Source organism: Chelonoidis abingdonii, chromosome 15 (assembly GCF_003597395.2).
Source record: "Chelonoidis abingdonii isolate Lonesome George chromosome 15, CheloAbing_2.0, whole genome shotgun sequence".
Taxonomy (NCBI): Eukaryota; Metazoa; Chordata; order Testudines; family Testudinidae; genus Chelonoidis; species Chelonoidis abingdonii.
The window spans coordinates 29958291-29983378 of record NC_133783.1 but is presented as its reverse complement, the minus strand read 5'-3'; the positions used below and the strand labels follow the sequence as shown (position 1 = coordinate 29983378).

At 41.1% G+C, this 25088-nt stretch overlaps 1 protein-coding gene across 2 annotated transcripts in view; it reads left to right on the top strand.

Moving 5' to 3' along the window:
- Positions 1-25088, top strand: part of PRKG1 (protein kinase cGMP-dependent 1) — a 952768-nt gene that overhangs the window by 123565 nt on the left and 804115 nt on the right. For both annotated transcript variants that reach the window (XM_075072659.1, XM_075072658.1), the window contains exon 2: positions 9696-9862. In XM_075072659.1, the coding sequence (XP_074928760.1) occupies positions 9696-9862 (167 nt within the window). The remainder of the gene's footprint in view (positions 1-9695; positions 9863-25088) is intronic.

Genomic DNA, 25088 nt, shown 5'->3' with positions numbered 1-25088 from the left:
ACATTGAATAAAGAAGATAATATCAGCCAATAGCAGTAAAATACATTAATAGCTTACTTAGATATTCACACAGAGGTGCATGGTCAACACAGCCTATAATTTGGAAGTTCTCTCCCATAAAGAAGTAAACAATAAAACTTTAGAAACAAGTGTGAAAAATACTTTTAAAAAAAAAAAAAGACCATATGTTTCATTTTTCAAAAATGTAGGTCAAAAACACATTTAATTTCTCTAGGGTTTAGGTTTATTCCGTTCCAAACACTCCATTTCAAAAGTTGTCTACTAGTCTAAAAGTGTTGGTCCCATCATGTTATTGGATACTATTCTTGCCAGTGAACTGCTTTACTTCAAGTAAATGAACACTTTTTAAAATATACACTCTATTCACACGATTGAGGCTTACAAATTCTCCTGTTGAGCAATGCTTCTATTTTCTTCTTTTTTAGCTGAGATGCTGGGGAGAACACAAAACCAGGTTTTGTACTGCACTTTGTGGAAAATTAGCTTTCATGGTGTTATTCATGCATGTTAAAGGAAAAGGGGCTCTATTTTTCCTTCAATTTTGGACTTGACTTTTATTCTGTCTCCAATCTCTGAGGTTAGAAAATCTGTCAGAAACCTAGGAATGATTATATTTAAAATTCTTTTTGAAAAAACAAACAAGAAAAATATTGCCAAAATACACAAGTAAAATACATCCATGTAGTGTAAGGAGGTACAGCACAAACAAAACTTAAAGATTATTGCTAGGCCTAAATGTCTCCCTGCTCCCATGTTGTCACTAAGATTTCTTTATAGAAGGATATTTTCTAGAATTCTCTATCCAAAAGATTTAAAATCTTCAACCACTTTGCTCCTGTACAATAAAAAAAAACAAAACACATAATACTCATATGCTATACAAATACTTTAATCCACTCCACCACTCCTTAATGCAAAATCCCCATAGTAAAAACACATTTTATTTAACCTTCCACAAACAATATTTCCTGTAACAAAATTTCTTCATTTACAAAACTACATCTGTAAAAGGAAATAGGCCTAAAATCAGAGATCAAACTATCTTCTCAAGCATATGGAGCCCAAACTTCTGCCTGTGTCCTCTATACAGGAAGATCAAACCACACATGAGATATCTAGGTACAAACACTAGAAGAGTTGGTTGGCAGTGGGGTGGGGGTGGGAGGGGGGAAGAAACAGGTTTTCCTCAACTTTTTGCTGTTCTGGTGGTGGTCACTTTGATATGGCTACCGGATTGAGGCATTTTCACTGTAGATCCCTCCATAACTTCTGCATCTTTGATTGCTCAGGGTGAGTAGCAGTTTACAGCTCTCACCATTTAGTTGCATAAGCAAACATAATTTACAAACCAAAAAAGAAGATACCATATGTGAATCAATATGCATGAGTCAATCTGGTATACAACAACCCTCTCTGGATTGAATAATATCAGTCTGATAATCTGATTCTTATGTACTCTTTCCCTGAAAGAACAAGTCTCTTATGTTCTAAAGGTCTACTTCTGTATCCAAAACCTTCTAAATATCTCTCATTCTTTTTATTCTTGACATGTAAAACCTTAACATTTTCTGATTGTTTTTTCTTTTGGTAGATTAACTTTGCATTCTTTTAACATAATGGATATTTCTTAGGTTCTTTTTGTTTGTTTGTTTTTTGAAGGGAAAAATAATCCATAATCTGTAACTATTAGGCCAGTCACCACCAGAAATCCTCATCTTCTGTAGATATGCCCTATTTCAGGACAGCATGTATAAACTTAACTTAATATACTGTACTGAACAGAGAAGGACTTAAGTATGTGTGTTCAGTGCTTTCCTGAATCAGGGCTTTAATGAGGGAAGGGCTGATAGATGAAAGCTTTGGAGATGTCACGAGTGACTTAAATCAAAGTGTCACAGGTAGGCAAACTGTTATAACAGTAACTTGAAAATACTCTGTAAATTTCGGTAATAATCACATCCTGAATTAATATGCTTTCCAGCCTTTTCTCTTGGAGTCCATTAGCCTGTGGTATGGATAATACCTTATAAAAAAGGAAGTAACTCAAGGTACCATTTGAATAAAATTTCTCCACTTCTTATAAATTGCCTCTGAGACTTTTACAGACATTTGGGTCCCATTGAATAGCTAATGGAAAGCTAGATTAGACAACATTTGCTGGTACTTGCTCCCTGACTGTAAATTGAAAATGTGTATCTCTGTTGCCATATTTAAATTTTGTAGCATAATGTGTCCTCATTTTTAAGCATCATTTGTGATGGATTTAACTAGAAGAATGCTGTGGTTGTAGTCTGGAGTCCTGCAGTACTTACACTTTAAAAGGGTCTGATCCTACAGCACGTCCCTTTTACCGTAATCTGTTGGACTCCGAGTGGAAAAGACTGCAGTCCTAGCTCCTGATCTGGACGTATTCAGAAACAATTCCCAAAAGGCAGAATTTGACCACAAATTTAAACTGAATGGATTTATTTCCATGTAATGAAATGGATTTGGCTCATATGAGTTTGTTTTTTCCTCCCCATCACAGTGATGTAATAACACAAGAAAGACAGATACTATTGATGGTTCTAAGGGGTGAGTTTGCAAGAGATAGAGACCTCACCAACCTAAGATCTTCTTCTTTTCTTCTTGAACTCCATTCTCCTCAGTAAGCATTTATTGTATATCTCATAACCCAAAGCCCTGCAAACCCTTCCCTATTATATGTGGTACTTAGTCTTTGAGCCACTAACTGAGAATTTTTTGTAGGCTCCAGGCAAGTTTGTTTCCTCTCTGTGATGAACTGCATGAAATTTCCATATTGAAGAGTCAAGCAGTTAGTTAAAAATAAGCTTTATTAAGTATATAGAGAGGTTCAGTTTAAAACAATGCTTTCACAACATAACTATTCTGGTTGTCTGGAAAAGCTGTACTAGATACTTCAATTACACCTAAGGGGGAACTGAATACAAAATATGTTACCTTCTGAAAAGCCACTCTCTTTTCTCTAGTTGTCTTAGCCAGCCAGTCTGCCTGATATATTTCCTTCTAGTTTTGCCCCTGGCTGCCTCCCTTCAGGCGTCTCTGGTGTAGCTGGTGTGTTTATACTGGATGCCCCAAGTTATGATCCTGATCTCTGTTCTGGGTTGCATACAGTGCTGTTTCATTTCCCATATGCTTGGTCCACCTTTGTTTCTCTACATGTCCCTTTTCAAGGTACAAACCACACAAATGACAGCCTGTCTAAACTAGGGAAATTTTGCACCAGCGTAAACTACACTGGTGCAATCCTCAGAAGAAAGTACAGAGTAAATTCCTTTAAGCACGTTCCAGTTTCTGCCAATGTAGCACATCTGCATTAGGGCTCTGGATGGGTGCAGCTATACCAGTACAAATTTTCCTGGTGTTATGCAGGACCTGAGTCTTTCCATCCACATTTGCATTTGTTCTTTCCTCCTCCTTTGAGTGATGGTCTGACACTGAAAGAAGTCCTTCTGAGATGTTAATTAAATTTTGTTCTCTTATTTATTGTATGGGACTGAAATTGTTGTTCTAGCAGATGGCTAATCACCTGCTTTTGGCCCAGTGTTTCAAGTGACTGGGATCATATTCTTAACATTAATTCTGGTTTCTCTAAACTGTGAATTATTGACAGATTAGCCCCCAGTCTGTCACTTGAGGTTTTGGTGCATTATTCTATACATTACTAATTACTGTAGCATTAACTTCTCTTGTAATCTAAGGTTGTATAGTGCTTCGTTCTGTTTTGAATTGCCCACTATAGTAAATCTTTCGCTTTTAGTGAAAGGTCTCACATTTATGCAGGTGTTATCAACAGTTTGTTAGCTCACTGGGCCAAATTCTGCACTGAAGTGTGGCCACATCCAAAAAGCAGCTCTACATCTGGCATAGGTGGATCACCCCAGTGTAGAGAGCCTCTGTTGGCATATACCTAGTATAGTGGCTTCTGAGCCAAGTCTCCCACTTGCTGATGTAATGGGTGTAGCTGTATTTTCTGTGTATTCTGGCAGTCTTTGGCTCCTTGGAGCTTTTGTCAGTAACACAGGTTAGAGATACTCTAACATACCCTGGAGTACAGGACTGTCACACAGCAGCTCAGAACTGGTAACTCCATAGGTGGTTTAAAGTCACTGTTGAATAATCTCTTGAGAGGAGCCACAGCTAAAGATCTGGACCTTTATATAGTACAATTATTTAAATATTTCTTAAGATGCTCTTTCTCAAACCCTCTGAATCCCAATATAATTAGCTGTCCTACTGCCTTATTGATTATCTTGATGGTTATTCAAATTAACACGGAAAAGATCAAACCCATGGAGTTGTTGAGTGCCATTATTTTCCCTTTTTATTCCTGATAGTTTCTCCATTATATCATGAACTTCCTCAGAACACAATGACTGCTTATTGCCAGGGTTCCTATCTATTCTTCTATCTTCCTTTAGAGAGTAATAAGAAAATGAATAAGTGCTTCTTTCTGCTCTGAGTGTCTCTAAGTATTAGGAACCATTAAACTCCGCACTAAATAAATATTCATGAAAGGGCACTCTTCTTCAAATGGGGTCATCTGGAGATAGCCTGCTCCATTAAAAATATTGTAGGTTTATTTTACTTACAGACGGCCTCCATTGGGATAGCAAATCAGAAAATACAAATGAAATAGTGACTCTCCTTCAAACATAAAAAGAGAATGCAGTAACTGTCCATTATTAAACCACTTACTCTTGATTGAAAAGAACATACTTTGGGGCTGTTTATCCTTCTCTATCAAAAAGTTTAGACTCGTTCTTTTGTTCAGGGATTGATGCAATTTTATAAAACTAAAAATTAAGGAATAATGGGTGATGGAGATATGAGTTTATTATGCTGTGTATGACTTATTCATATGCTTAAATAAATGTCCTATATAAAATACATTTTTATCTGAAATACTTCCAAAATTAATTTTAGTGTATAAAAACTGTATTTATTAGACAAATTAGAAAAGTTAAGTATCTAGGAATGGTACTGGACTTGCATGAGTAATTCTTTATATTACCAGGCTGACAAATATCCACCCCTTGGAACAACAGAATAAATCTTACTGTAATCATGACCATATATTTGCACTTAATTCTGGATTAGATCAAGCTGAGCATTATTTTATACGATGGAAGTAAAAAATCATTGATTGAAGGAATTCACTTTGCTCAAGCAATTTTTTTAAGTTGGTGATAGGATGTGAACACTGGTATAAGCTTACCAGTATAAGCACTGAGGGATTAGTTTATTCATATGTGATTTTCCTTTATGAAGAGGAAGACTGTTTACAGAAACTGAAATGATGTTCATCACTGTGGTTGCTGGCGTCTACTAAAAATATCTGTTTCAGGCTAACTACTTCTAAAAATGACTTTTTATGATATGTTGACGGGTAAACGTGATTAAAATCATTATTATCCATGATAGTCTGTGGAGACATTGATTTTTATGACTTTTCACTTTTGGCTAAGATGAAGTAGTATCAATATAATATTTGGCATATCTTTTGTCTCATGAAAGTGTCCTATACTGGCAGGGAAATGTCTCCGTGATTTAGTGGGTCATCTTCATCCTTAATTTCTGCGATCCTTCTTCATGTGCTGCCTTTTTAGGACCTTCATATGCAGTAAACATACTATGTCTGAGATTTTCTTACATGGTGATAGGAAATCTGTGTGAAAATGTTACCAATTCCTGTAGTTTGCTTATGTCATACTTGCTCTATGGCTTCTGTTCCCATAATACAAGAACTAGGAGTCACCAAATGAAATTAATAGGCAGCAGGTTTAAAACAAATAAAAGGAAGTTCTTCTTCACGCAGTGCACAGTAACTTGTGAAACTCCTTACCTGAGGAGGTTGTGAAGGCTAGGACTATAACAGTGTTTAAAAGAGAATGGATAAATTCATGGTGGTTAACTCCATAAATGGCTATTAGCCAGGATGGGTAAGGAATGGTGTCTCTAGCCTCTGTTTGTGAGAGGATGGAGATGGATGGCAGGAGAGAGATCACTTGATCACTGCCTGTTAGGTTCATTCCCTCTGGGGCACCTGGCATTGGCCACTGTCAGTAGACAAATACTGGGCTAGATGGACCTTTGGTCTGACCCCGTACGGCCATTCTTATGTTCTTATGTTAAAAGATAATTCCAAATGGTTTTTCTGCTCCTTTTGCCACTCCTGCTTTATCACCTAGACTTTCTGAGACCCCTTCTGGAGCCCCTGAGAGGTTTTTTCCCCTACTTTTCACAGTGTCTGCAATAATTTATATAATTTTTCTGTTGCCTCCCTAACTGATCAGATTTGGCTCCAACATTGTGTCTGAATTCCCTATAGTCACTTGATGGATATTCTTATTTATTATAAACACTCTAGTTGAAAGAATTGGACCTTATTTTATCATCAAGGAGAGTCTTGTTTTGACAATTAAAACTGAAATAAATGTCTGTAAATGTAATGTTAGTTGATATGATTAACATGAAAGTTTCTGTTATACTTGTTAGCACTCTGAATGTTAATAATGAATGCTCTTTTTTAAGGGGTAGGAAACACCAAGAAAGCATTACTTAGACAAATCACAGTATTAAAACTGCACTTCTAAGACATGACAAAGGCTGTCTTTCAGTAGTATAGATGAGCCAACGAGGGAGGAAGCTGAATATCCATCATTTCTTCATCCTTGCAAATTTCCATAGTCTGTCATTACCATTAACAAGAGCAATAAAAGAATAGGCATGGTTTGGGTTGTTTTTATTTGCTTGCCCTAGTAATCATAATGATGAAATTTTAACTTTAATTAGATATCATGAAAGTAAAAAGTTTTCAACAAACTTAGTCTAGTTGTTTTTCTAAGTCATACTGAAAAGGCTAGTGTGCTCTAAACACATCAACTAGGTCAGTGCTATTTGTGTTTGATGTAAAGCATTTTGTTTAAAGTATTTCATGAAATAGATGACTGAAAGCCATATCTGATACTAAAGAATAAATTCTGTGCCTAAAATAAGGTTGATCTGTGTTTTTCCAATACACTTGCAACGCACATGCTATATGAAATAATATCCCCAAGACTTATTTTGAAAGAATTTCTATAATGCAACAAAACCAGTGTATTTTTAACTACTTATTTCTATATTTCATTTTTGTTTTAAGCTTCTAGAGCCACAACTTGGGCTCCTGTTGAAGAAAACGTGGTTGTGTTGGAATATATTTTGTTTTATATTGCAAGATTATATTTTCATATAGTAAACTTCATCCCAGTGCACAGACTCTACACACGGTCCTACCTACCACTTAAACTCCTTCTCCCAGATCCAGCCCACAGCTACTCTTAATAGTTGGACTTGACACTGAGGAAATGGGCAGGAGATAAAGGTGGAAGCAACACTGCTGCTTTAGGACCAAGCATCCACCTCATGAATAGGGAGGATGGGGGGAGCTGGGTGGCAGTGAATCATCCATCTGTAGCTACCACCAGCACATTGGTGTGCAAACAACTGCTGAGAAGCTAAGATTGGCATCATGCCAAGAGTGTGTGATTCTTGCATGTTCCCCGCATATCTTGCTTCCACTTTTTGTGGAGCTTAAGTGATGCATACAGTTTTGTGAGGGTCCTCAGCATTAGAATGAATTTAATTGAGAAGGGCAGATCATTTGCCTTGTTTCAATTGTCATTGCTCCATTAACTTCAGTAGAACAATGACAATTTACATTGACAGAAAATCTGCCCAGTAATGAATGGGATTAAAATATGCTCTTCTGTCTGAACACCGAATATAGTAGTGACAGACTATCTGGTGGTGTACCATATAAGTAAACCAACTACCCAGAGTATGAACCATCTGAGACTTTTAGATGGGGGGCCTGATTTTGATGTCAGTTACACTGGGGAAAATCATGAGACTTCATTTAAATCAAGTAATCATCTGGTGTAAATCAAATCAGAAGTAGACCCAGGGAGTCACTAATCAAATTAATCAAGTCAAAGTTCTTCAGTACAATAAGATTCCTTTTACATCTTCTTTATTGTAGATAGGCTTTGAAGTGAATTTCTAACATTCAAATTCCTACAGGCTTTGTCATCCTGGAACACGCCAATAGACCGTTTGGTCCACTATTTTGCCACATATGCATCCATGGAAGGACACTCGTAACCACATGGACCTGGCATATTTGTAATATAGTATAAGGAACTGGTCTGGGGGAAAACAACTCTTTCTAATGCCAGACAGTGATTGACTTAGTGAACATTAATACTCCCTCTTTTAAAATCCCAGCTTGTTGTAAATGTAGTAGCAGTTTTGTTTTGTTAGTATCTGTTCTCTAAAAAGTAAATCATTTGCACTCTAATCAAATGTTCATATAAAACCAACATGTGGAGTAAAAGTGTATATGTCTGTGATCCCACAAATGCTAAAGATAAAGGTATCAATCAGAGATGGGTTAATGACAAAGATATTGCTTCCAAATGATCCTTATTTAAATTATCCCTTTTAAGCCCTAATTTGTACACACCTACCATCCTCAGCTATTCATTTGTACAAAATCCTTTAAGAAACTTTTTTAAAAAAAAATTATGTAGTGATCTTATTACTCTCTGTACTAACAGATGGCTTAAGATGGACTTGATAGACAATCTGGGGGGGAAATATGTTGAGCATGAATAATAGAGTACTATTTAAAAGTTACACCTCAGGTCACAATCTAGGAGAGGATGCTTCATGTAGTAGGAGTTGATGATACCTCGGTAAAAACTTTTGTAAAATATTTAGAAACAATTCTGTTGGTCATAGAAAATATATCTTCTGCGGTGGCAGAGATACTGAAGTACTTCTGAAAAAACAGGTTAAACTGTACATTCAGCTATGCATTCCAGAATATTATAAGAATAAGGATGTTAAAATATCTGGTTAACAATTTATATCTTTTTATATTATATATGTTGACAATAAACTCTTTCCTGCTAACACTATCAAAAGTTGCTACTTAAGCTGAGGACCTCTGACTTCTACTTCTAAAGAAATTGCATGCTAAAAACCCAAACAATTGTATATATTTTTGCATATGCTAATAAAATAATTCCTTGAAGACACTGCTAATGTATAATCAAATACATTTTTATTTCTGTAATAATGTTTTCTATGTTGTATTTAATGAGCTTTTGGAATATCCTTAATACTACAGAAGGAATGCCCAACATGTACATTATTGCAACTTTTTGTATTCTCTATTTTTTTGTCATTATACAAATATAATAAACTACAAGTCACAAAATCTTAAATTTCTCTTTTGTTGTTTTGTATACATTGAGAATAAATACTAGAGTAGTTACATTATTCTCATGACATCAGTATAAACTTGAAACCTGTAGCTTAGAGATGACAATTATAACCATTTAACTCTACTTCTCTTCAAAACTTGGCATTGTTCTGTTTATGATAAGCATTCACAAGTTAACAAACACATGCACACATACCCCTTTGTATTTTTCATTTCTTCACAGATGGACTTTGCTTTCAGATTTTTGGAAAAGTATTGGAATCTTTACAAGCAAATACATCCATCCGCGCACCAGGGCACTGTGTGAATGTGCTAAACTTCACATACTGTTAATGAACTAAATTGTCAGACAAATGGATAAATCTTGCCTTTCTTGCCATAGGTCCAAGGATCTAATAAAGGAGGCAATCCTTGACAATGACTTCATGAAGAATCTAGAACTATCTCAGATCCAGGAGATTGTGGATTGTATGTATCCAGTGGAATATGGGAAAGACAGTTGCATCATCAAAGAAGGAGATGTGGGTTCACTGGTGTATGTCATGGAAGGTATGGTTTGTAACCCTGACGCTTTGACCATTTAAATAATTCCTTTTCATCTTATCAGCCTGCACTCAGACTGAAAATGTATTTCCTGGCACAGATCTATTTTTATCTGCAGGGGAAGTGTTTGAAAAAGAGGTGAAATACTACTTAGATATGATTACTGACTAATTGTATGGACTATTTGTTTTTGAAATGTTAGTACTAGAATTCATTGTGAGTGAAATCCCTGACCCTACATTGATATCCACTAGTACTGACCTGAACCTGCGTAAAGTTCTTTGAGTTTGAGTTTATGCTGGTAAATGTTGATGTAAGTTCAGAGAATAATGAAAGAAGAATGGTCTTGTGGTTAAGGCACAAGACTGGAGATCAGAAGAGCTGACAGTAAAATGTGGATAATATATTACTTCGCCCCCTCCTAGAGTGCTGTGAAGCTAAGTTAACTAATGTTTGTAATGCACACAAGTATCAGAGGGGTAGCCATGTTAGTCTGGATCTGTAAAAGCAGCAGAGAATCCTGTGGCACCTTATAGTCTAACAGACGTTTTGGAGCGTGAGCTTTCGTGGGTGAATACCCACTTCGTCAGACGCAGGACGAAGTGGGTATTCACCCACGAAAGCTCACGCTCCAAAACGTCTGTTAGTCTATAAGGTGCCACAGGATTCTCTGCTGGTAATGCATACAATGAGCCTCATATGTTAAAAGCACTATGCAAGTGAAAAGTATTCTTCTTTAGGAGTAACAATGGAGAGTAACTATAGATTCATCACAATGTCTGAGAATACAAATAAAGTAAAAAGAAAATTGTATTTTCTCTTTGGAACAAAATAGTGTGTATGGGGAGTAGTCTATATTGTTCTCTTGGGCAGCCACAGTATTTCTGAGAATCTTGTGATCTGATTTTTATAGGTGCTGAGCCCTTCGAGCTCCCTTTGCTGTCAATGCTCAGCCCTTCTGAAAAGCAGGCTATTGATGGATATCCTGGGACTCCTGAGTTGCTCTAAGACTTTCCATACACAGTGTGTGACATTTTCAAGATATTACTTTTTGGAGAAAAACCCCAAAAGTTGTCTATATGGGAACACAGGAATTGCCATATTGGATCAGACCAGGAGTTCATCTAATGCAGCAGTTCTCAACCAGATATCTGGGGCACCTAGAAAGCTGCAAGCAGGTTTCAGGCAATCTGCCAAAATAAACCAGACAGCAGTGCCAGCGTTAGACTCACAGGGGCCCAGGGCTGAAAGCCAAAGCCTGAGCAACTTAACTTTGGAGGGTCCCCTGTGGTGTGGGGCCTCAAGCAATTGCCCTGCTTGGTACCTCCTAATGCCAGCTCTGGCTTTTAATCTACTGAATATGCAGAAAAACAGTTGTGGCACAGGTGAACTGTGGAATTTTTATAGTATGTTAGGGGCAGAGAAGGGGCTCAGAAAGAAAAAGGTTGAGAATCTCGATCTAATAGAGTATCCTGTTTCTGAGAGTGGTTAGTACCAGAGGTTTCAGAGACAGGTGCCCCTGGCATTGGCCACTGTCAGAAACAGGCGGTTGTACTAGCTGGACTATGGTATATCAAAATAAATATACATGCGTACAATACTTTTCCTATTCCTTGTCAGAAACATCTCTTTTGTTAATCTGTTAGACCAGGTAAACATTGAAGAATGCAGTTTGAACTGTACATACCATACTGGTTCAAGTCTCTGAACCATGTACTGGAAAACATGTATCTATAAATTCATTTCCTAGACTTAAATCATTTAAACAAAAGGATTCTCAAGGCCGTAAGCCATGCTTTTTAAACAGAATTTCTTGCCAAACTCTTAATAATGCTCTCCAGTTGCAAAATTCTTCAGCAGTTTCCTAAAACAGCTTTCATTTTTCTATCCTTTTAAGGCTAACTCCTTTCTCAAGGCACAGATTTGATTTCTTCAGATTTTGATATTTATATATTTTATGCATTAGAACAATATTCTGCGCTCTGAATTAGCAAATGGGAGAGTAAAAATCAGCTCGCTAGATAGGTTTTTCACATTTTATATGAAAAGGCAAGTAATTTTAAAAATGAACAGTTTGATTGTATGAGATGTCAGAAATAGTCATTTTTACTTAACTTTAAAACGTGCCACGTTGAAACGGAACACGTTTTCAAATGTGTGAGATGTGTGTTGTTTTTTTGTTTTTTTTAATTTAGCAGTGTGGCAAGTTAAGGTTCGTAGGCTTTTGCATGCATTGTTCAATGCCATCTCTCAATACAAAAGATTTCCAAAATGCTCAAAATCCAAATCTGTTCTAACACAGCACTGCTAATATGTGCAAGGGGCATGGCTGTTGACAGCCATTCTATGCCGTATCATCCCTTGGCAAATATGAGAGGAAATAACTACAGAATCAATGTTGACTCTCTTGGTCCCTGTTTTGTGCCTTGGAAAGAAATTTTGGGGCCAAGGTACAGGCATGAATGCAAAGAAAGGGTTCCTCAGGCTGCCATTTTGCCACTAGAATCTGGTTGGGGCATACTAAAGAGGATTTGACTCTTCATTGGAAGATCTGGGCTTAGGTTGCTCCATGAGAGTTATAGAATTTCTCTTATTACGGCTGCCCACGATAAATGCTGCATTTACCTACCAAAAGTGCTAAGGACACTGAAACCTCCATGCTGTGGGGTTTTCAAGTCAGCTTAGTCTCTGTTGCAGCTTTTATGTACGAGGACATGACTTTTTGGCTCTCAACAAGTCTGTTTGCCTGATCTTGTAACTTAATTTAATATTTATTTATATAGCTCCACAGCATTTTCTAAACAAAAAAAAATAACAAAACGTGTACAGTCTATGCTTAGACATAATGCAGTGAGTGACAACAAAAACAGTGGAGAGGAAAGATGATTTATCCAGTGGGTCAAAACAGGGTTATGAGCACAAGCTCATTTGCTTGCTTTGGCTAGGTATATATGCATCTTAATTGGGGCTTTGGAGTGGCACCCAGAGCTGGAGCACGGAGCAGCTCCAGAGCAGTGGAGCTGCAGGTTTTTGCCTGGAGCTGGAGCAGAGCCGGAGCACAGCTCCAAAGCCCTGATCTTAATAGTTAATCTTTTTAAAGTTTTTGTTTGCTGTTTATAGACTTTAGTTTTAATGTGTAAGTTTCCCTGGAGAAATCTTTCATTAGTTTACTATCAACACAATTTTCTCAAATCATGTTGAAAACATTCTTTTCATGGATTCTATTCTTCGCTCCGGAGGGAATTCTGCACAAAATATTTTAAAACTCTGCAAATTTTATTCGTCAAATAACTGTGGAGGCTTCAGCATGGCAGTGGGGAGTGCAGACCACTGGCTGCACGGAGGAGGGAGATCCTGTGCCCGGGACAAGGACTTGGTGGTGAGCTGCACCCTTCTCTGACACAGTGCAAGACTGGTTCTGTGCGAGGCACACCAAGTGTGGGCAGGCAGGCTTAGCCCAGCAGGATCCAAGTGTGGAGGGGCTTAGTGTGGAGGATCCAGATGTGGGGCAATCTGGGTGCAGGCAACTCAGTGGGGGATTTGGATGTACAGGAGCTTGTTGCCGGGTTGGGGGTTCCAGGGGCAATGGGACTCTGCAGGGGGGAGTTAGGTGAAGATGGTTGAGGTTTAAGGGGGGCTGTCTGGCTGTGGAGGGATGGGGCTTGGCAGGGGGGATCTGGGTGCTGCAGGAGTGGGGCTCAGGTGGGGACCCAGGTGTGGGGGGACTTGGGGTGATCCACCCCAAGGGATGGGGGTGGGGCTAGTCAGGGTGAGACCTGCTTAATGGGGGAGCCCCAGCTGTTGCTGCTGCTTCTGCTGTCACAATTGAGGGGACACCACGTGCTGGGTTTCTGATTTACCCCCACTCCTCTATTCCCTTCTCTCCCCCACCCCATCCCTCTTCCTCTCCCCACTATCCCTGCCCCACTGCTGGCACTCACTGTTGTATGGAAAACAGGATGGCGGCCACGTAGGGTACCCAGCACACACAGAAGGGGAGGGCAACTGGCACAAGGACACAGGAGGTGGCCTCCAGCTGCAGAGTCAGCAAACTGGAAGGGCACTCCCCCTCACCTGGGCAGCTCTTCACTTGCAGAAATGTGGGGGGAGGCAGTGGCATGTGACCCTGCATGCACCTCACATGTTACCTGTGGGGGGAATACCTCCTGAACTATGCCCATAGGCATCCTCGGCCCCATGGTGATTTACCTCTCCACTAGCTGCTCTGGAAAGGATGTGCCCGTGCTGGTAGGGAGGGGTGCATGACTGCTCTTGCTGCTTCCCCATTATTTTCTGCAGGGAGAGAAAGAAATCCGCAGGGGACGTGAATTCCATGCATGTAGTGCAACAGAATTCCCCCAGAATTCTCTTGTGCCTGTAACTCCCATGCATGTTAATGGAAGTTATTCATGTACAGCACTAGGTCACAGCTAATGCAGTGTCTTTCTAGCTTTCATTTCAACATTCAGATGCAGACTTTTTAATGTCTGAATTAGACATCTGTGCTGTTTCCTTAGATATCTTAATTTTCTATCAGTCTAAACACTGTGTAGTGAAAAACACATCACTTTTGTTGTCACTTTCTTCTGCACACATTATACTATCCATTTCATGGACATTGTGATAACATTACATTGCCCACATGTTGCATTGATATCTGATTATTGTGAAAGAACAATAGTGATTCCATGATTAAGACTGAAAACAATTTGTATTTATCCATGTGAGGTTTATCAAACATGCTAGTTCCACTGAATCTAATGGAGTTTTGACAGTTAACGTACCTGTGCGCCATAGTTTGAGTTCCTAATTTTCTTTAGTTCCCTTTCCATGAACGTTTTAAAAAAATCTATATGTTTACGAAATTCCAGAGTGAACACTGTAGATCTGAGAATCTTGATAGAGTATAAAGCTCCTAAACTCTGGCTTGACCACTGTGGGTTTTCTACACTTTGTGAAGGTAATTTCAGATCTGATAAATTCCTTAGCCTAGATTGTGTGGTTTTACTGGCCGAGAACACCCCAGAGAAGGGATTATGACTGAGTCACAATTCCCTCCTTGGTTCTCCACTAGCTCCAGCAGGTAAATAATCTGCTATTGCCATATATCAATATCAGATTACTTTTTTATCTGTGCTAGCTGGTGCACTGGGAGTCAGTCTGTCCATTCCCCACCCTCCACCTAACTATATGGATGGCAGGGCTAATGATTCTGCAGAAACTGTTCTCCCTGTTTGATTAGCAAACAACCTACATTCAGCTTCACTAAGTGAAACTTTATTAAACCCTGGGCACCGCTTTGTTCATGTGTCTGCATTGTTTCCAGAACAACTGCTAATATTCCCTTTTTTCCTGGTATTCTGTCAATTTCCTGGTATTCTGTGCCTCCAGGAAACATGGACCTTTTGACTCTAGTCCCACTGATCATGGTACATCTTCCCTATTTTACAAACATTTTAATATGTATATTAAAAAATAAATAACTGATGCCCAGACCCCCACCCCAGATCCCTTTGTCCAGAGGTTGCTAGCACATAGCCAAACTAGAGTCTTATTTTTACCACAGACTCAGCTGGTTACATTGTCTGAAATAGCTTGTTCTCAACAGATGACCATACCAGGGGTGACCTAGCTCTGTATCCCAGTCTAGCAAACAATCTCTGGTGAATCTTTCCTCCCTGTGGGGTTGGCCTCTGGATGGCTCTATGACCATCTCTGTAGGCTTTCTCTGCATGTCATCTGCTGGCTTGTAAGTGCTTCCTATTCCTTCAGATCACTTGTCCCTCTTGCATAGTATGACCTTGATGCTGCTGCACGTCTTGCACTCTTTTAGTCCACTCCTTCTGGTATGTCTCTAATGGCTGCAACCTCACCGAAATTCCTGTCCCCTGGGCTGGTAGGTCTTTGGCTGACCTGTCATACTGTAGTGCCTTCTTTCTCTGATTGTTGGCCATCTCATGACATTATCTTCATCCTTATGGCTGCAACAGGTCTCTCTCCCTTGGCAGAAGAGCTTTGGTCCTTTGCCCCATCAGTGCCTGTGCTGGACTGTTTTGGCACCTTCTTAATGAGGTATTCCTGTGTGCCAAAATTGTTAACAAGGGCTCCAAACCAGAAGAAACAGTCTTGTGTAAGAGTGCCTTAGAAGCTTTCACAGTTTTTTCCACCTTTACTACTATTCTGTGGGTATACTGAGGAGGAAGTGTGGTGGTCAACCTCGCATTTGTGTGCCAATTCATTGAATTCTTCTGAGGCAAACTGGGCTCCATTGTCAGTGAATATCATGTCCGGAATGACACATCTCTCAAAGAGGGCATTCAGTTAGCCAATTGCCAACTTTTTTCTTATATCAGGCAAGGCATGAACTTCCCAGTAATCCACTGTAATCAAGTACTGCTTTCTGTTGAAGTTAAATAAGTCTGCTCCCACCTGTTCCCATGGCTGGATAGGCAGCTTATGTGATAAGTCTTTCTATTGGCAGTTATCACATGACCAGAATGTGTCCTAAAGAGCACCGCTCCTTGATAAAAGGGTATTCATTCCCAGACAGTAAACACATCCTCAAGCTGTTTAAGACAGCTATCAATGCCCAGGCTTTAGACATGCATTTTTTGCATGACATCCTTACATAATGAGGCAGGGACAATAGCTCTGTCCTTGAAATATCATTCCATCCTGAACACTCAGTTTGTCTTTAATTTGAAAATATGGTTCTGCTCCTACTGGTACTAGACTGTAGCCTTCTGGCCACCCTGCTAGTCTAGTTCTCTTGACTGCCTGTAGCTGGATGTCCTTTTTTGGTGGCCTCTTTTATTTCTATCAGCTTCAGCTATAGACACAGGGAGATTGAATCCATTAGCATGCAGCTCTGTCTTGAGCCCCTTCTCCTATCTCACTAATGCTGGGTTTCTATGCCTAGTTCAGGATGTCAGCTAATGCCAGTAATCATCCTGAAGAAAGGCTAATCTCCACCTGATAGTGCTGGAGTCTCATCAACATGCGCTGCAGTCTCTCTGGGAACTAAAAGGGGCTTTGCTTTGATTGTCTGTAGGGTCTTATGGTCTGATTCCACTACTACTGTATGGCCGTAGGTGTGCTGATGGAATCACTCTACTCTAAATACCACAGCTAGAAGTTTTTCTGTTTGGGCATGCCCTTGTTCAGTCTCTGACAGCACTCTGCTGATGCAAGCACCTAGCTGCTCTTGCAAAAGTGCCATACCCAGTCCTTTCTCCAAGGAATCACACTGGCATGTTAGTGGCTCTCTTGGCTTGTAGTGCTACAGGACAGTGTCATCTCACAGGCTTGCTCTTGCGGACCTGCCCAGTCCCACTGAACATCTTGCCTTGTGAGCTGAAGTATGGGTTCTGCTACTGCAGCCAGGTGTGGACACGTACTTGGACAGAAAATCTATCATTCCCATCAAGCACCGTATCCCTTTCATGTTTGCTGGACTGGACATGACATGTCTCTGGCTGCCTTGATCTTGTTGGCATCTGCTTTCAGTCCCCCTGCTGTGAACCTCACTTCACCCTGTTTGAGTTGAATTTTTCTGGGTTGAGTTTTACATTCTTGTTCCTGAATTGCTGTAGAAAAATTTGTGGTCCTCTGTTAAGGTTATGTTCAACTTGTTTATCTCCGCTTCCTTCACCCACAATGAGGATATTATCTACAATTATTTTCACCCCAGGCAGTCCTTCCAGTACTTGAGTGAGTTGTTTCTTCTGTAATGCAGTGCTTATACCACTGACATGTTCAAGCTTCTGTAGTGACCAAATGGTGTTGCAAAGGTTTTCAGCAAGCTGTCCTCTTTAATCAGACTTATGCCACAACCCATTCCTCACATCGCAGACAGAGAATTCTGGTTTTTGAGAGCTCTAGCAAGAGGCCATCAAGTGTGGATAGTGGCATCTTTTCAGTGCCTAGTCTATGCAGATATGGAATTTGCCTGATGACTTCTTTACCATCATGCTGCTGCCTACATGGGCTTAGGCCTGTAGGGATGCTATGATATGCCCTGCTCTGCAGACTTTTGAGCTTCTTGCTTACTGGGTTACATAGTGCCACTGGAATTTTCCTTCATGATAACCACCTAGGTTCTACAGTGGGGTCTACTTCCAGTCACAGCTTTCCCTTGAAGCAGTCATTGCTTTTGTAAATAACCCCATATGCTTTTTAAATTGTCTCTGTTGTGGGACACCTCCTTTTTGCCTCTTTCACTGTAGCTACAAAATTCTGATGCTGTGCCCTGATCAGTTCAATGGCTTGCATGGCTGTATTTCTCAAGAGGAGTCTGTGGTGTTTTACCATCCATCAACAAAAACTTCAGATGGCACAATCTGTTTTTCAGGTTAGTTACCGTGAGCTTGCATTTTTCTGTGAGCTGCATTATGCTCTCTTTATACATTATTAGAGTGCACTTGCTCTTTTGTAATGGGTGTTTGGGTTTAATTCACCCCAAGGAATCACGTTGCAGGAGGCCTTGCTTTCAAGCTGAAATTGAATGGAGCATTTCCCTATTAACATTGTTGCATGCATAGAGGTCAGTACAGTCCTTTGTTGTTTTCCTGTGCTGATGGCCTGAACCTGTTATTGTTGGACTCAGGGAGAGTCATGATGTTATCATCCCTGTTCTCTGCCATGCCAGCCCCAGCTCATACAAGTCTGACTGAATCTTACTGAGACCTGCCTCTGCTCTAGCGCATGCTGCTAAAATGGTTGAACTTGTCACATTCTTTGCAATGCTGTCCTAGTGAGGAACACTTTTTTCTTTATTCACTCATTCTGTCTCTTACTGTAAATGCATCTCACTATGGGTATAGAACTCTGACTTCCTGTTATGTCACTGAATGTGCTTCTGGGGGTGCTGTGCCTCATAGAGCTTTCATCATTTGTCTTGAGGTTTCTTCTGCATTCCCCGATCTAAGCATCTGTCTAAAATGAAATTGCCTTTCCAGAGCAGCTACTCCTGCAGGTAGTGGTCCCAAGTGCCACAGACGATGCTGTCTTGAATTAGAAAGTTTTGTCAAGTCCCCAAAATTGCATGCAGCCACCAATGTGTATAAAGCAGTTGTATTTACTTTACATACAACAATAGTTTAGTTATGTATTATAGACTTATAGAAAGAGATCTTCTAAAAATGTTAAAATGTATTATTGGCGCTCGAAACCTTAAATTAGAGTGAATAAATGAAGACTCGGCACACCACTTCTGAAAGGTTGCCGACCCCTGAGATAGATGAAGAAGCAAGATATGAGGAAAGAGTCAGGTTACTTAGAACACAAGAAGGCAGCAGTCTTGTCTTTTTCTACATATGTCAGATGGTATGATAAAAGGCATAGAATCATTGGCCTGCTAAACCCAGGGTTGTGAGTTCAATCCTTGAAGGGCCACTTAGGGATCTGGGGCAAAAATCAGTACTTGGTCCTGCTAGTGAATGCAGGGGGCTGGACTCAATGACCTCTCAAGGTCCCTTCCAGTTCTAGGAGATAGGTATATCTCTAATTAATTATTATTATAGGAGAAAAGAAGGCAAAGCATAGGATGCAAGAGAATAAGAACAAGAAGAGGTTTAGACAGGTTCAGAAGTGTACAGAGGTTTGAATGTGATGGCAAGTAGTTTGGTCTTAATGTAGAAAAAGTATAGAAGCTGCAGAAGGGAAATGAGAAGTGGGTAACGTTCACAATGATCTGAGGAAAATTTTAGCTACAACTCTTTGGCTAGAAAGAAGAAAGACTTGAGAATGGGAAGCAGGACTTTTTAAGTGTGCCATATTTTGTGGGCATTCAGCATTTTGATTTAGCTTCACTTTCTGTTCAACGGCCTGACAAAGTCAGGCAGTATCCCACAGAATGAGAGATCCCCATCCAAATACTTTTTAGTCTAGGGAAAGGTTCACTCATCTGGGAGTCCATGTGTGACCTCTACTGATTGCTGTTTATATTTCTATGCATTTATTACTAAACAAAGCCTCATCCATGTCCCCATGAAGATACTCAAGTATCATTCCCATTTTATAAATAAGTTTATTGAGAAGTTGCATAAAGTCACTTCAGGGCATGAAGGGTCTTTACAGTCTTGGTTGAGCTCCCTTTCTTTGATGATCACCAGGCAGCTGGATTTGGATCCATGATCTGGATCTGTGTGCTTCTAAACGTGCCTGGGCAGGCACCAGCCACAGTCTCTGGCTTCTTGGACATACTTCCTGGTTGTTAGTGTGGCTGTAAGTACTGATGAAAAGGACTTGTGTATAAATGCCAAGTACACCATTACAGAACTACTTGTAAGTAAAAGTATGCTGTGGAAATAGTACTTATGTGCAGGGCTGGCTTTAGGCCAATTCAAACGATTCCCTTGAATCGGGCCCCGTGTCTAAGAGGGCCCCGTACCCAAGCCTCACCGTTGTGCTGTACCAGGGTGGCGCGGCTTCCCCAGGGGGCAATTTAAAGGGCCTGGGGCTCCCAGCAGGGTCTGGAGCCTCAGGCCCTTTAAATTGCCACCAGTGCCCCTGTCATAAATAGATAGCTAAGGGTTAATGTTTCTTTTACCTGTAAAGGGTTAACAGAGGGAACCAAATACCTGACAAGAGGACCAATCAGGAAACCGGATTTTTTAAAAGCTTAAGGGAGGGAATTTGTGGGTCTTCTTTGTCTTGGGTCTGTGTCTTTTGTCTGTCTCTCAGCTATGAGAAGGTTCTTTCTATCTTCTAATCTTCTGTTTCCAAATTGTAAGTACAGGTAGAAAAACAATATAGGCTTTTATGTTGTTTTGGTTGTATTTACATGTGTGTAGCTTGCTGGAATGTTTCAAATTGGATATCTTTTTGAATCAGACTGTTTATTCATTTTTTTCTTTTAAGCAATTGATCCTGTATTATTGTCATCTTGATACAGAGAAATTTTGATGTCTTTTTTTTTTTTTTTTTTTATATAAAGTTTTCTTTTTAAGACTTGTTTGAGTTTTTCTCTCTGGGTAGGCTAAGGAACAAGGGGAGGGAATTCTTTTTGTGTTAGATCTACGGAGGATAAGCTCTGCAGCACCAGGGAATTGGTGGGAGGGGGAAAGAGAGATAGAATCATTTCTGTTTCCTTGTATTTGGGGTTTGTCTCTTTGTGGAATAGAGGAGATATGCTTCTTGGTATTGTGATGTAAAGAGATTGCATCAATACTCTCAGGTTAGCCCAGAGAGGAAAGTCTGGGTGGGAGAGGGAGGGGGAAGGGAAGTGGAGTATTTCCCTTGCCGGTAAGACTCAGAGCTTCTGGGTCTTGGGGTCCCTCCAGGGAAAGTTGGGGGACCAGAGCGAGGCAGGCGCTGTAATTCCTGTCTGGTGGCAACGAGATAAGATCCAAGCTGGTAATTAAGCTTGGAGGTTCATGCTAAGCACCCAGATTTTGGACGCTAAGGTCCAGATTTGCGAGTAAGGCTTATGATAGCCCCACTACTGGAGCCCTGGTGTAGGGCTGCGGGGCTTTGGGGGCTATTTAAAAAGTCCGGGGCTCCCATTGCTTCTACCGACCCGGCCCTTTAAATAGCCGCTGGAGCCCCACCACTTCCCCAGGGCTCCCACGTTTATTTAAAGGGCCGGGGCGGTAGAAGCAGGGGAGCCCCAGGCCTTTTAAATAGCCCCGGGCTGATGCTGCTATCCTGGTGGGGGAGGGAGGAGAGAGCACTTACCCTACAGAGTGGGCTATACCTGCACCGCTGCCCACAGCCAGCCCCTGCTACACTCCCTGCCCACACCAGCCCCCAACCCCTGCCCTGCCTGCACCAGCCCCTGCCTGCAGCCAGCCCTGCACCCCTATGCCCTTCCCGCAGCCAGCCCCTGGCTGCAGCCAGCCGTGCACCCCTTGCCCTGCCTGCACCAGCCCCTGTCTCCAGCCAGGCCCGCAGCCAGTCCCTGCCACACCCCCTACCCTTCCCGCACCAGCCCTGCACCCCTTGCCCTGTCTCCAGCCAAACCCTGCCGCATGCCCCTGCCTGAAGCCAGCCAGTCCGGCACTTCTCTGTCTCCAGCCCTACCAACCCATGCCGCACCCCCCTGCGGCCCTGCCTGAAGCCAGTCAGCCCAGCCCACCCCACATCCCCCTGTCTCCAGCCAGCCCCACACCCTTTGCCCTGCCTGCAGCCAGACCCTACCTCCAGTCAGCCCCTTCTCTGCCTCCAGCCATCCCCATGTCCACTGGTGCCCTGCAGTTCCCAGGGCAGTAACCCTGCACATCTGCTTAAATAAGGGGGGCAGGGAGCAGCTGGGACCGACACATGTGCACACCCTAGGGTGACCAGATGGCAAATGTGAAAAATTGGAACAGGGGGTGGAGGGTAATAGGATTCTATATAAGAAAAACACCCAAAAATCGGGACTGTCCGTATAAAATCGGGACATCTGGTCACCCTAGCACACTCCCAGGGAGTGGTGGGGACCCACACATGTGAAATGGAGCTCATTTCTAGTTCAGGCCCATCTTTTTAAAAAAGAACTTTAGGTAGGGTTAACATACATCCATATTTTCCTTGACACGTCCAACTTTTTGGTTCTTTAATCGCCACCCGGGAAGAATTTTTATAAATACGAATGTATGGTAACCCTATTGGTACATAAATACGTACTGTGGCACAGCCCTTAAATCAGAACTTTTTATAGGGAACCAGTTGCTAAGAAATGAAAGGCTTTTTTTTTTTCACATTTCTTTTTTTCAGTCATCCCTACCGGGTGTCTGAGACCAATGCAGGTTTGAGTAAGGGTTTGATTGAGAGAGGAAAATCAAAACAAAAACAGATTGCAATTCAAAACCAAGTGGTTGTTTATTAATGGGGAATGAGTTGCAATTTGGGCTGGAGAGGAGCACTTTTACCAACTAACAATACTATCAGAGCAAGAATATACACACATCTTGAAACAGTCTATTTACATCCAACAACAAGAAACCAAGCAGTCTATAATCAACTGCTCACTAAAAACCAGAGCAGATACACAAACCAAATAAACTGTACACGCATTAATTGAATACTATAAAAATACACCAACTAACCACAATAGTAATTAATACAACAATTTGACTTTCATATACTATATACACAACTTGGTACCAAGTAAGGGAGGAGAAAAAGGGGAGAAGATAAACGAACAGAGTATTTACAGAAATTAAAATGCACATATCATACTCCAGGTGCAGCTGACTAGCAGTACAGACACCGAGGACATGGTGAATTGGGGAAGGGAAGTAATCCAAAGAACCAAAACAACATGACATGAGCCAGCTAAATCTGGAGGAGCCCCTGGCTGGAAGGGTGATCAGGCCTTCCAGCTAACACGCGGATACTCCTGCAGATTTTGGCGCAAGATACAATTTTATTTGGACACTTTTACTCGTGTCAGCGTTTGATTGGTCCCTGGCTCCTTCACCAACCAGGTTCCGAGCTGGTGCCCTCTAAGTCAATAGGAGCTGCACCCGGCACACTACTTTTGCACACAGCCCTACGCTTTTGCACACAGCGCCATTTGACCAACAGAAGTTTCGAGAACAGGCACACTGGTATTTTTGCACACGGCACTAGCCTGACCCTTAGGTGACCAGAGAAAAGAGCAGGAATAGGCACATGGCACTACGGTGTTGCACACGGTACCAATGTGACCTTTTGACCAACAATTGGCCAAACAGATGCCATGTTTGAGCGTAGGCTTAAGGGCTGCGACACCGGGCCCCACCAAAAATGTTCGAATTGGGCCCCGCGCTTCCTAAAGCCAGCCCTGCTTATGTGTTTATAAGTACAAGTACTTTAAACGCTTGTATTCCCTGCGATTTTCTGGCCAATATATGGACAACAACCTAAATAATATAAACACATCCTGGGAGAGAGAGAGCAATAACAGGATTTATTCATATATACAAGTAAGCACTGAATAACATGAAAAAATCTCTCAAATGTAAATACATTTATAAAATTCCTTTTCATTTTGTGTGTGTGTGTGTGTGTGTGTGGCATTTTTCTTCAATACTAGCATAATTTCAAACATATCATCCCGAAGACAGTTCCTTTTTGGCAAAAGGATTTGTTCAAAGGGTAGACAATCTTCCAGGATTGTTCCAGAGTATCCAGGAATTAAAGGTTAAGTTTTAATTAAAGATTTTTATGTGATGAAACCTCCAGGAATACGTCCAACAAAAATTGCCAACCCTATTTGTCCAGCATTACAGAAGTGAAGGGGGTGGGGCGATCACCCTGGTGGTGTAGCAGCTCGGCCAATGGGGAAAAAAAAAACCTGTCAGCTGGAACTCGGGGCTTGAGCACCCAAGCCAGGAGAGTGTGTTATGGGGGCCAGCAAGGATGCAGAATAGCTGTGATTGTTTCAAAAATCTGTTTTTAAAAATACTTAGATTTCAAAAAGTTACTTATGCTTTTTTAAGTACGTTTTAAAAATGTACCTAAATATAAGTACAGAATATTTTAAAGTACTAAGTACAAGTGTGCAAAGTACCTCAAAATACTTAAGTACATGAGAACACTAGTGGGTGCAGACTGTCTGGTACTACCTCTATGGAATGGTACCCCAAATCCAGCTGCCCTGGGCCCCTGAATCAATGTTGAACCCCCCCCCCCCTCCAAGACCTCATAATTATTCAAGCACACCTTTCCCCTAACCTTGCCTTCATGGGTACTTTGATTTATAGTTTGTCCCTTCAGAGACATGTGGTAGTTGAAACAAGTAATGCACAGACTTTACAGAGAAATTTCTAAGCCAATCACACTTTACTCATAGACAAATCAAAAAAGATGCATGGCTGGGGTACCAGAATAAGGGGTGACGGGGTCATGGTGAGCAATGGAGGGAGGGGATGCTGGAGAGGAGGGGGCTAGGTCTTGAGGGTGGGGGAAGGGGGCAGCACAGGAGCAGGGCCTCAAGGGAAGTGGTGGGGCAAGGTCTTGGGAAGAATGAGCAGTGTGAGGGTTGGGTCTCCGGGGAAGGGGTTGCATGGGGGAGTAGATCCACAGTTTGGGAACTTGTGGGGCCCCCGCAGTTTTAGAGTGCGTCCGCCAGTCCTGTGCATGGATCTCTAGACAATGTAATAACCATGTGTATGCAAAAAGCAACAAAGAGTCCTGTGGCACCTTATAAACTGACAAAGGTATTGGAGCATAAACTTTTGTGGGTGAATATCCACTTCGTCACACGTGCATCTGACAAAGTGGGTATTCACCCATGAAAGCTTATGCTCCAGTATATTTGTTA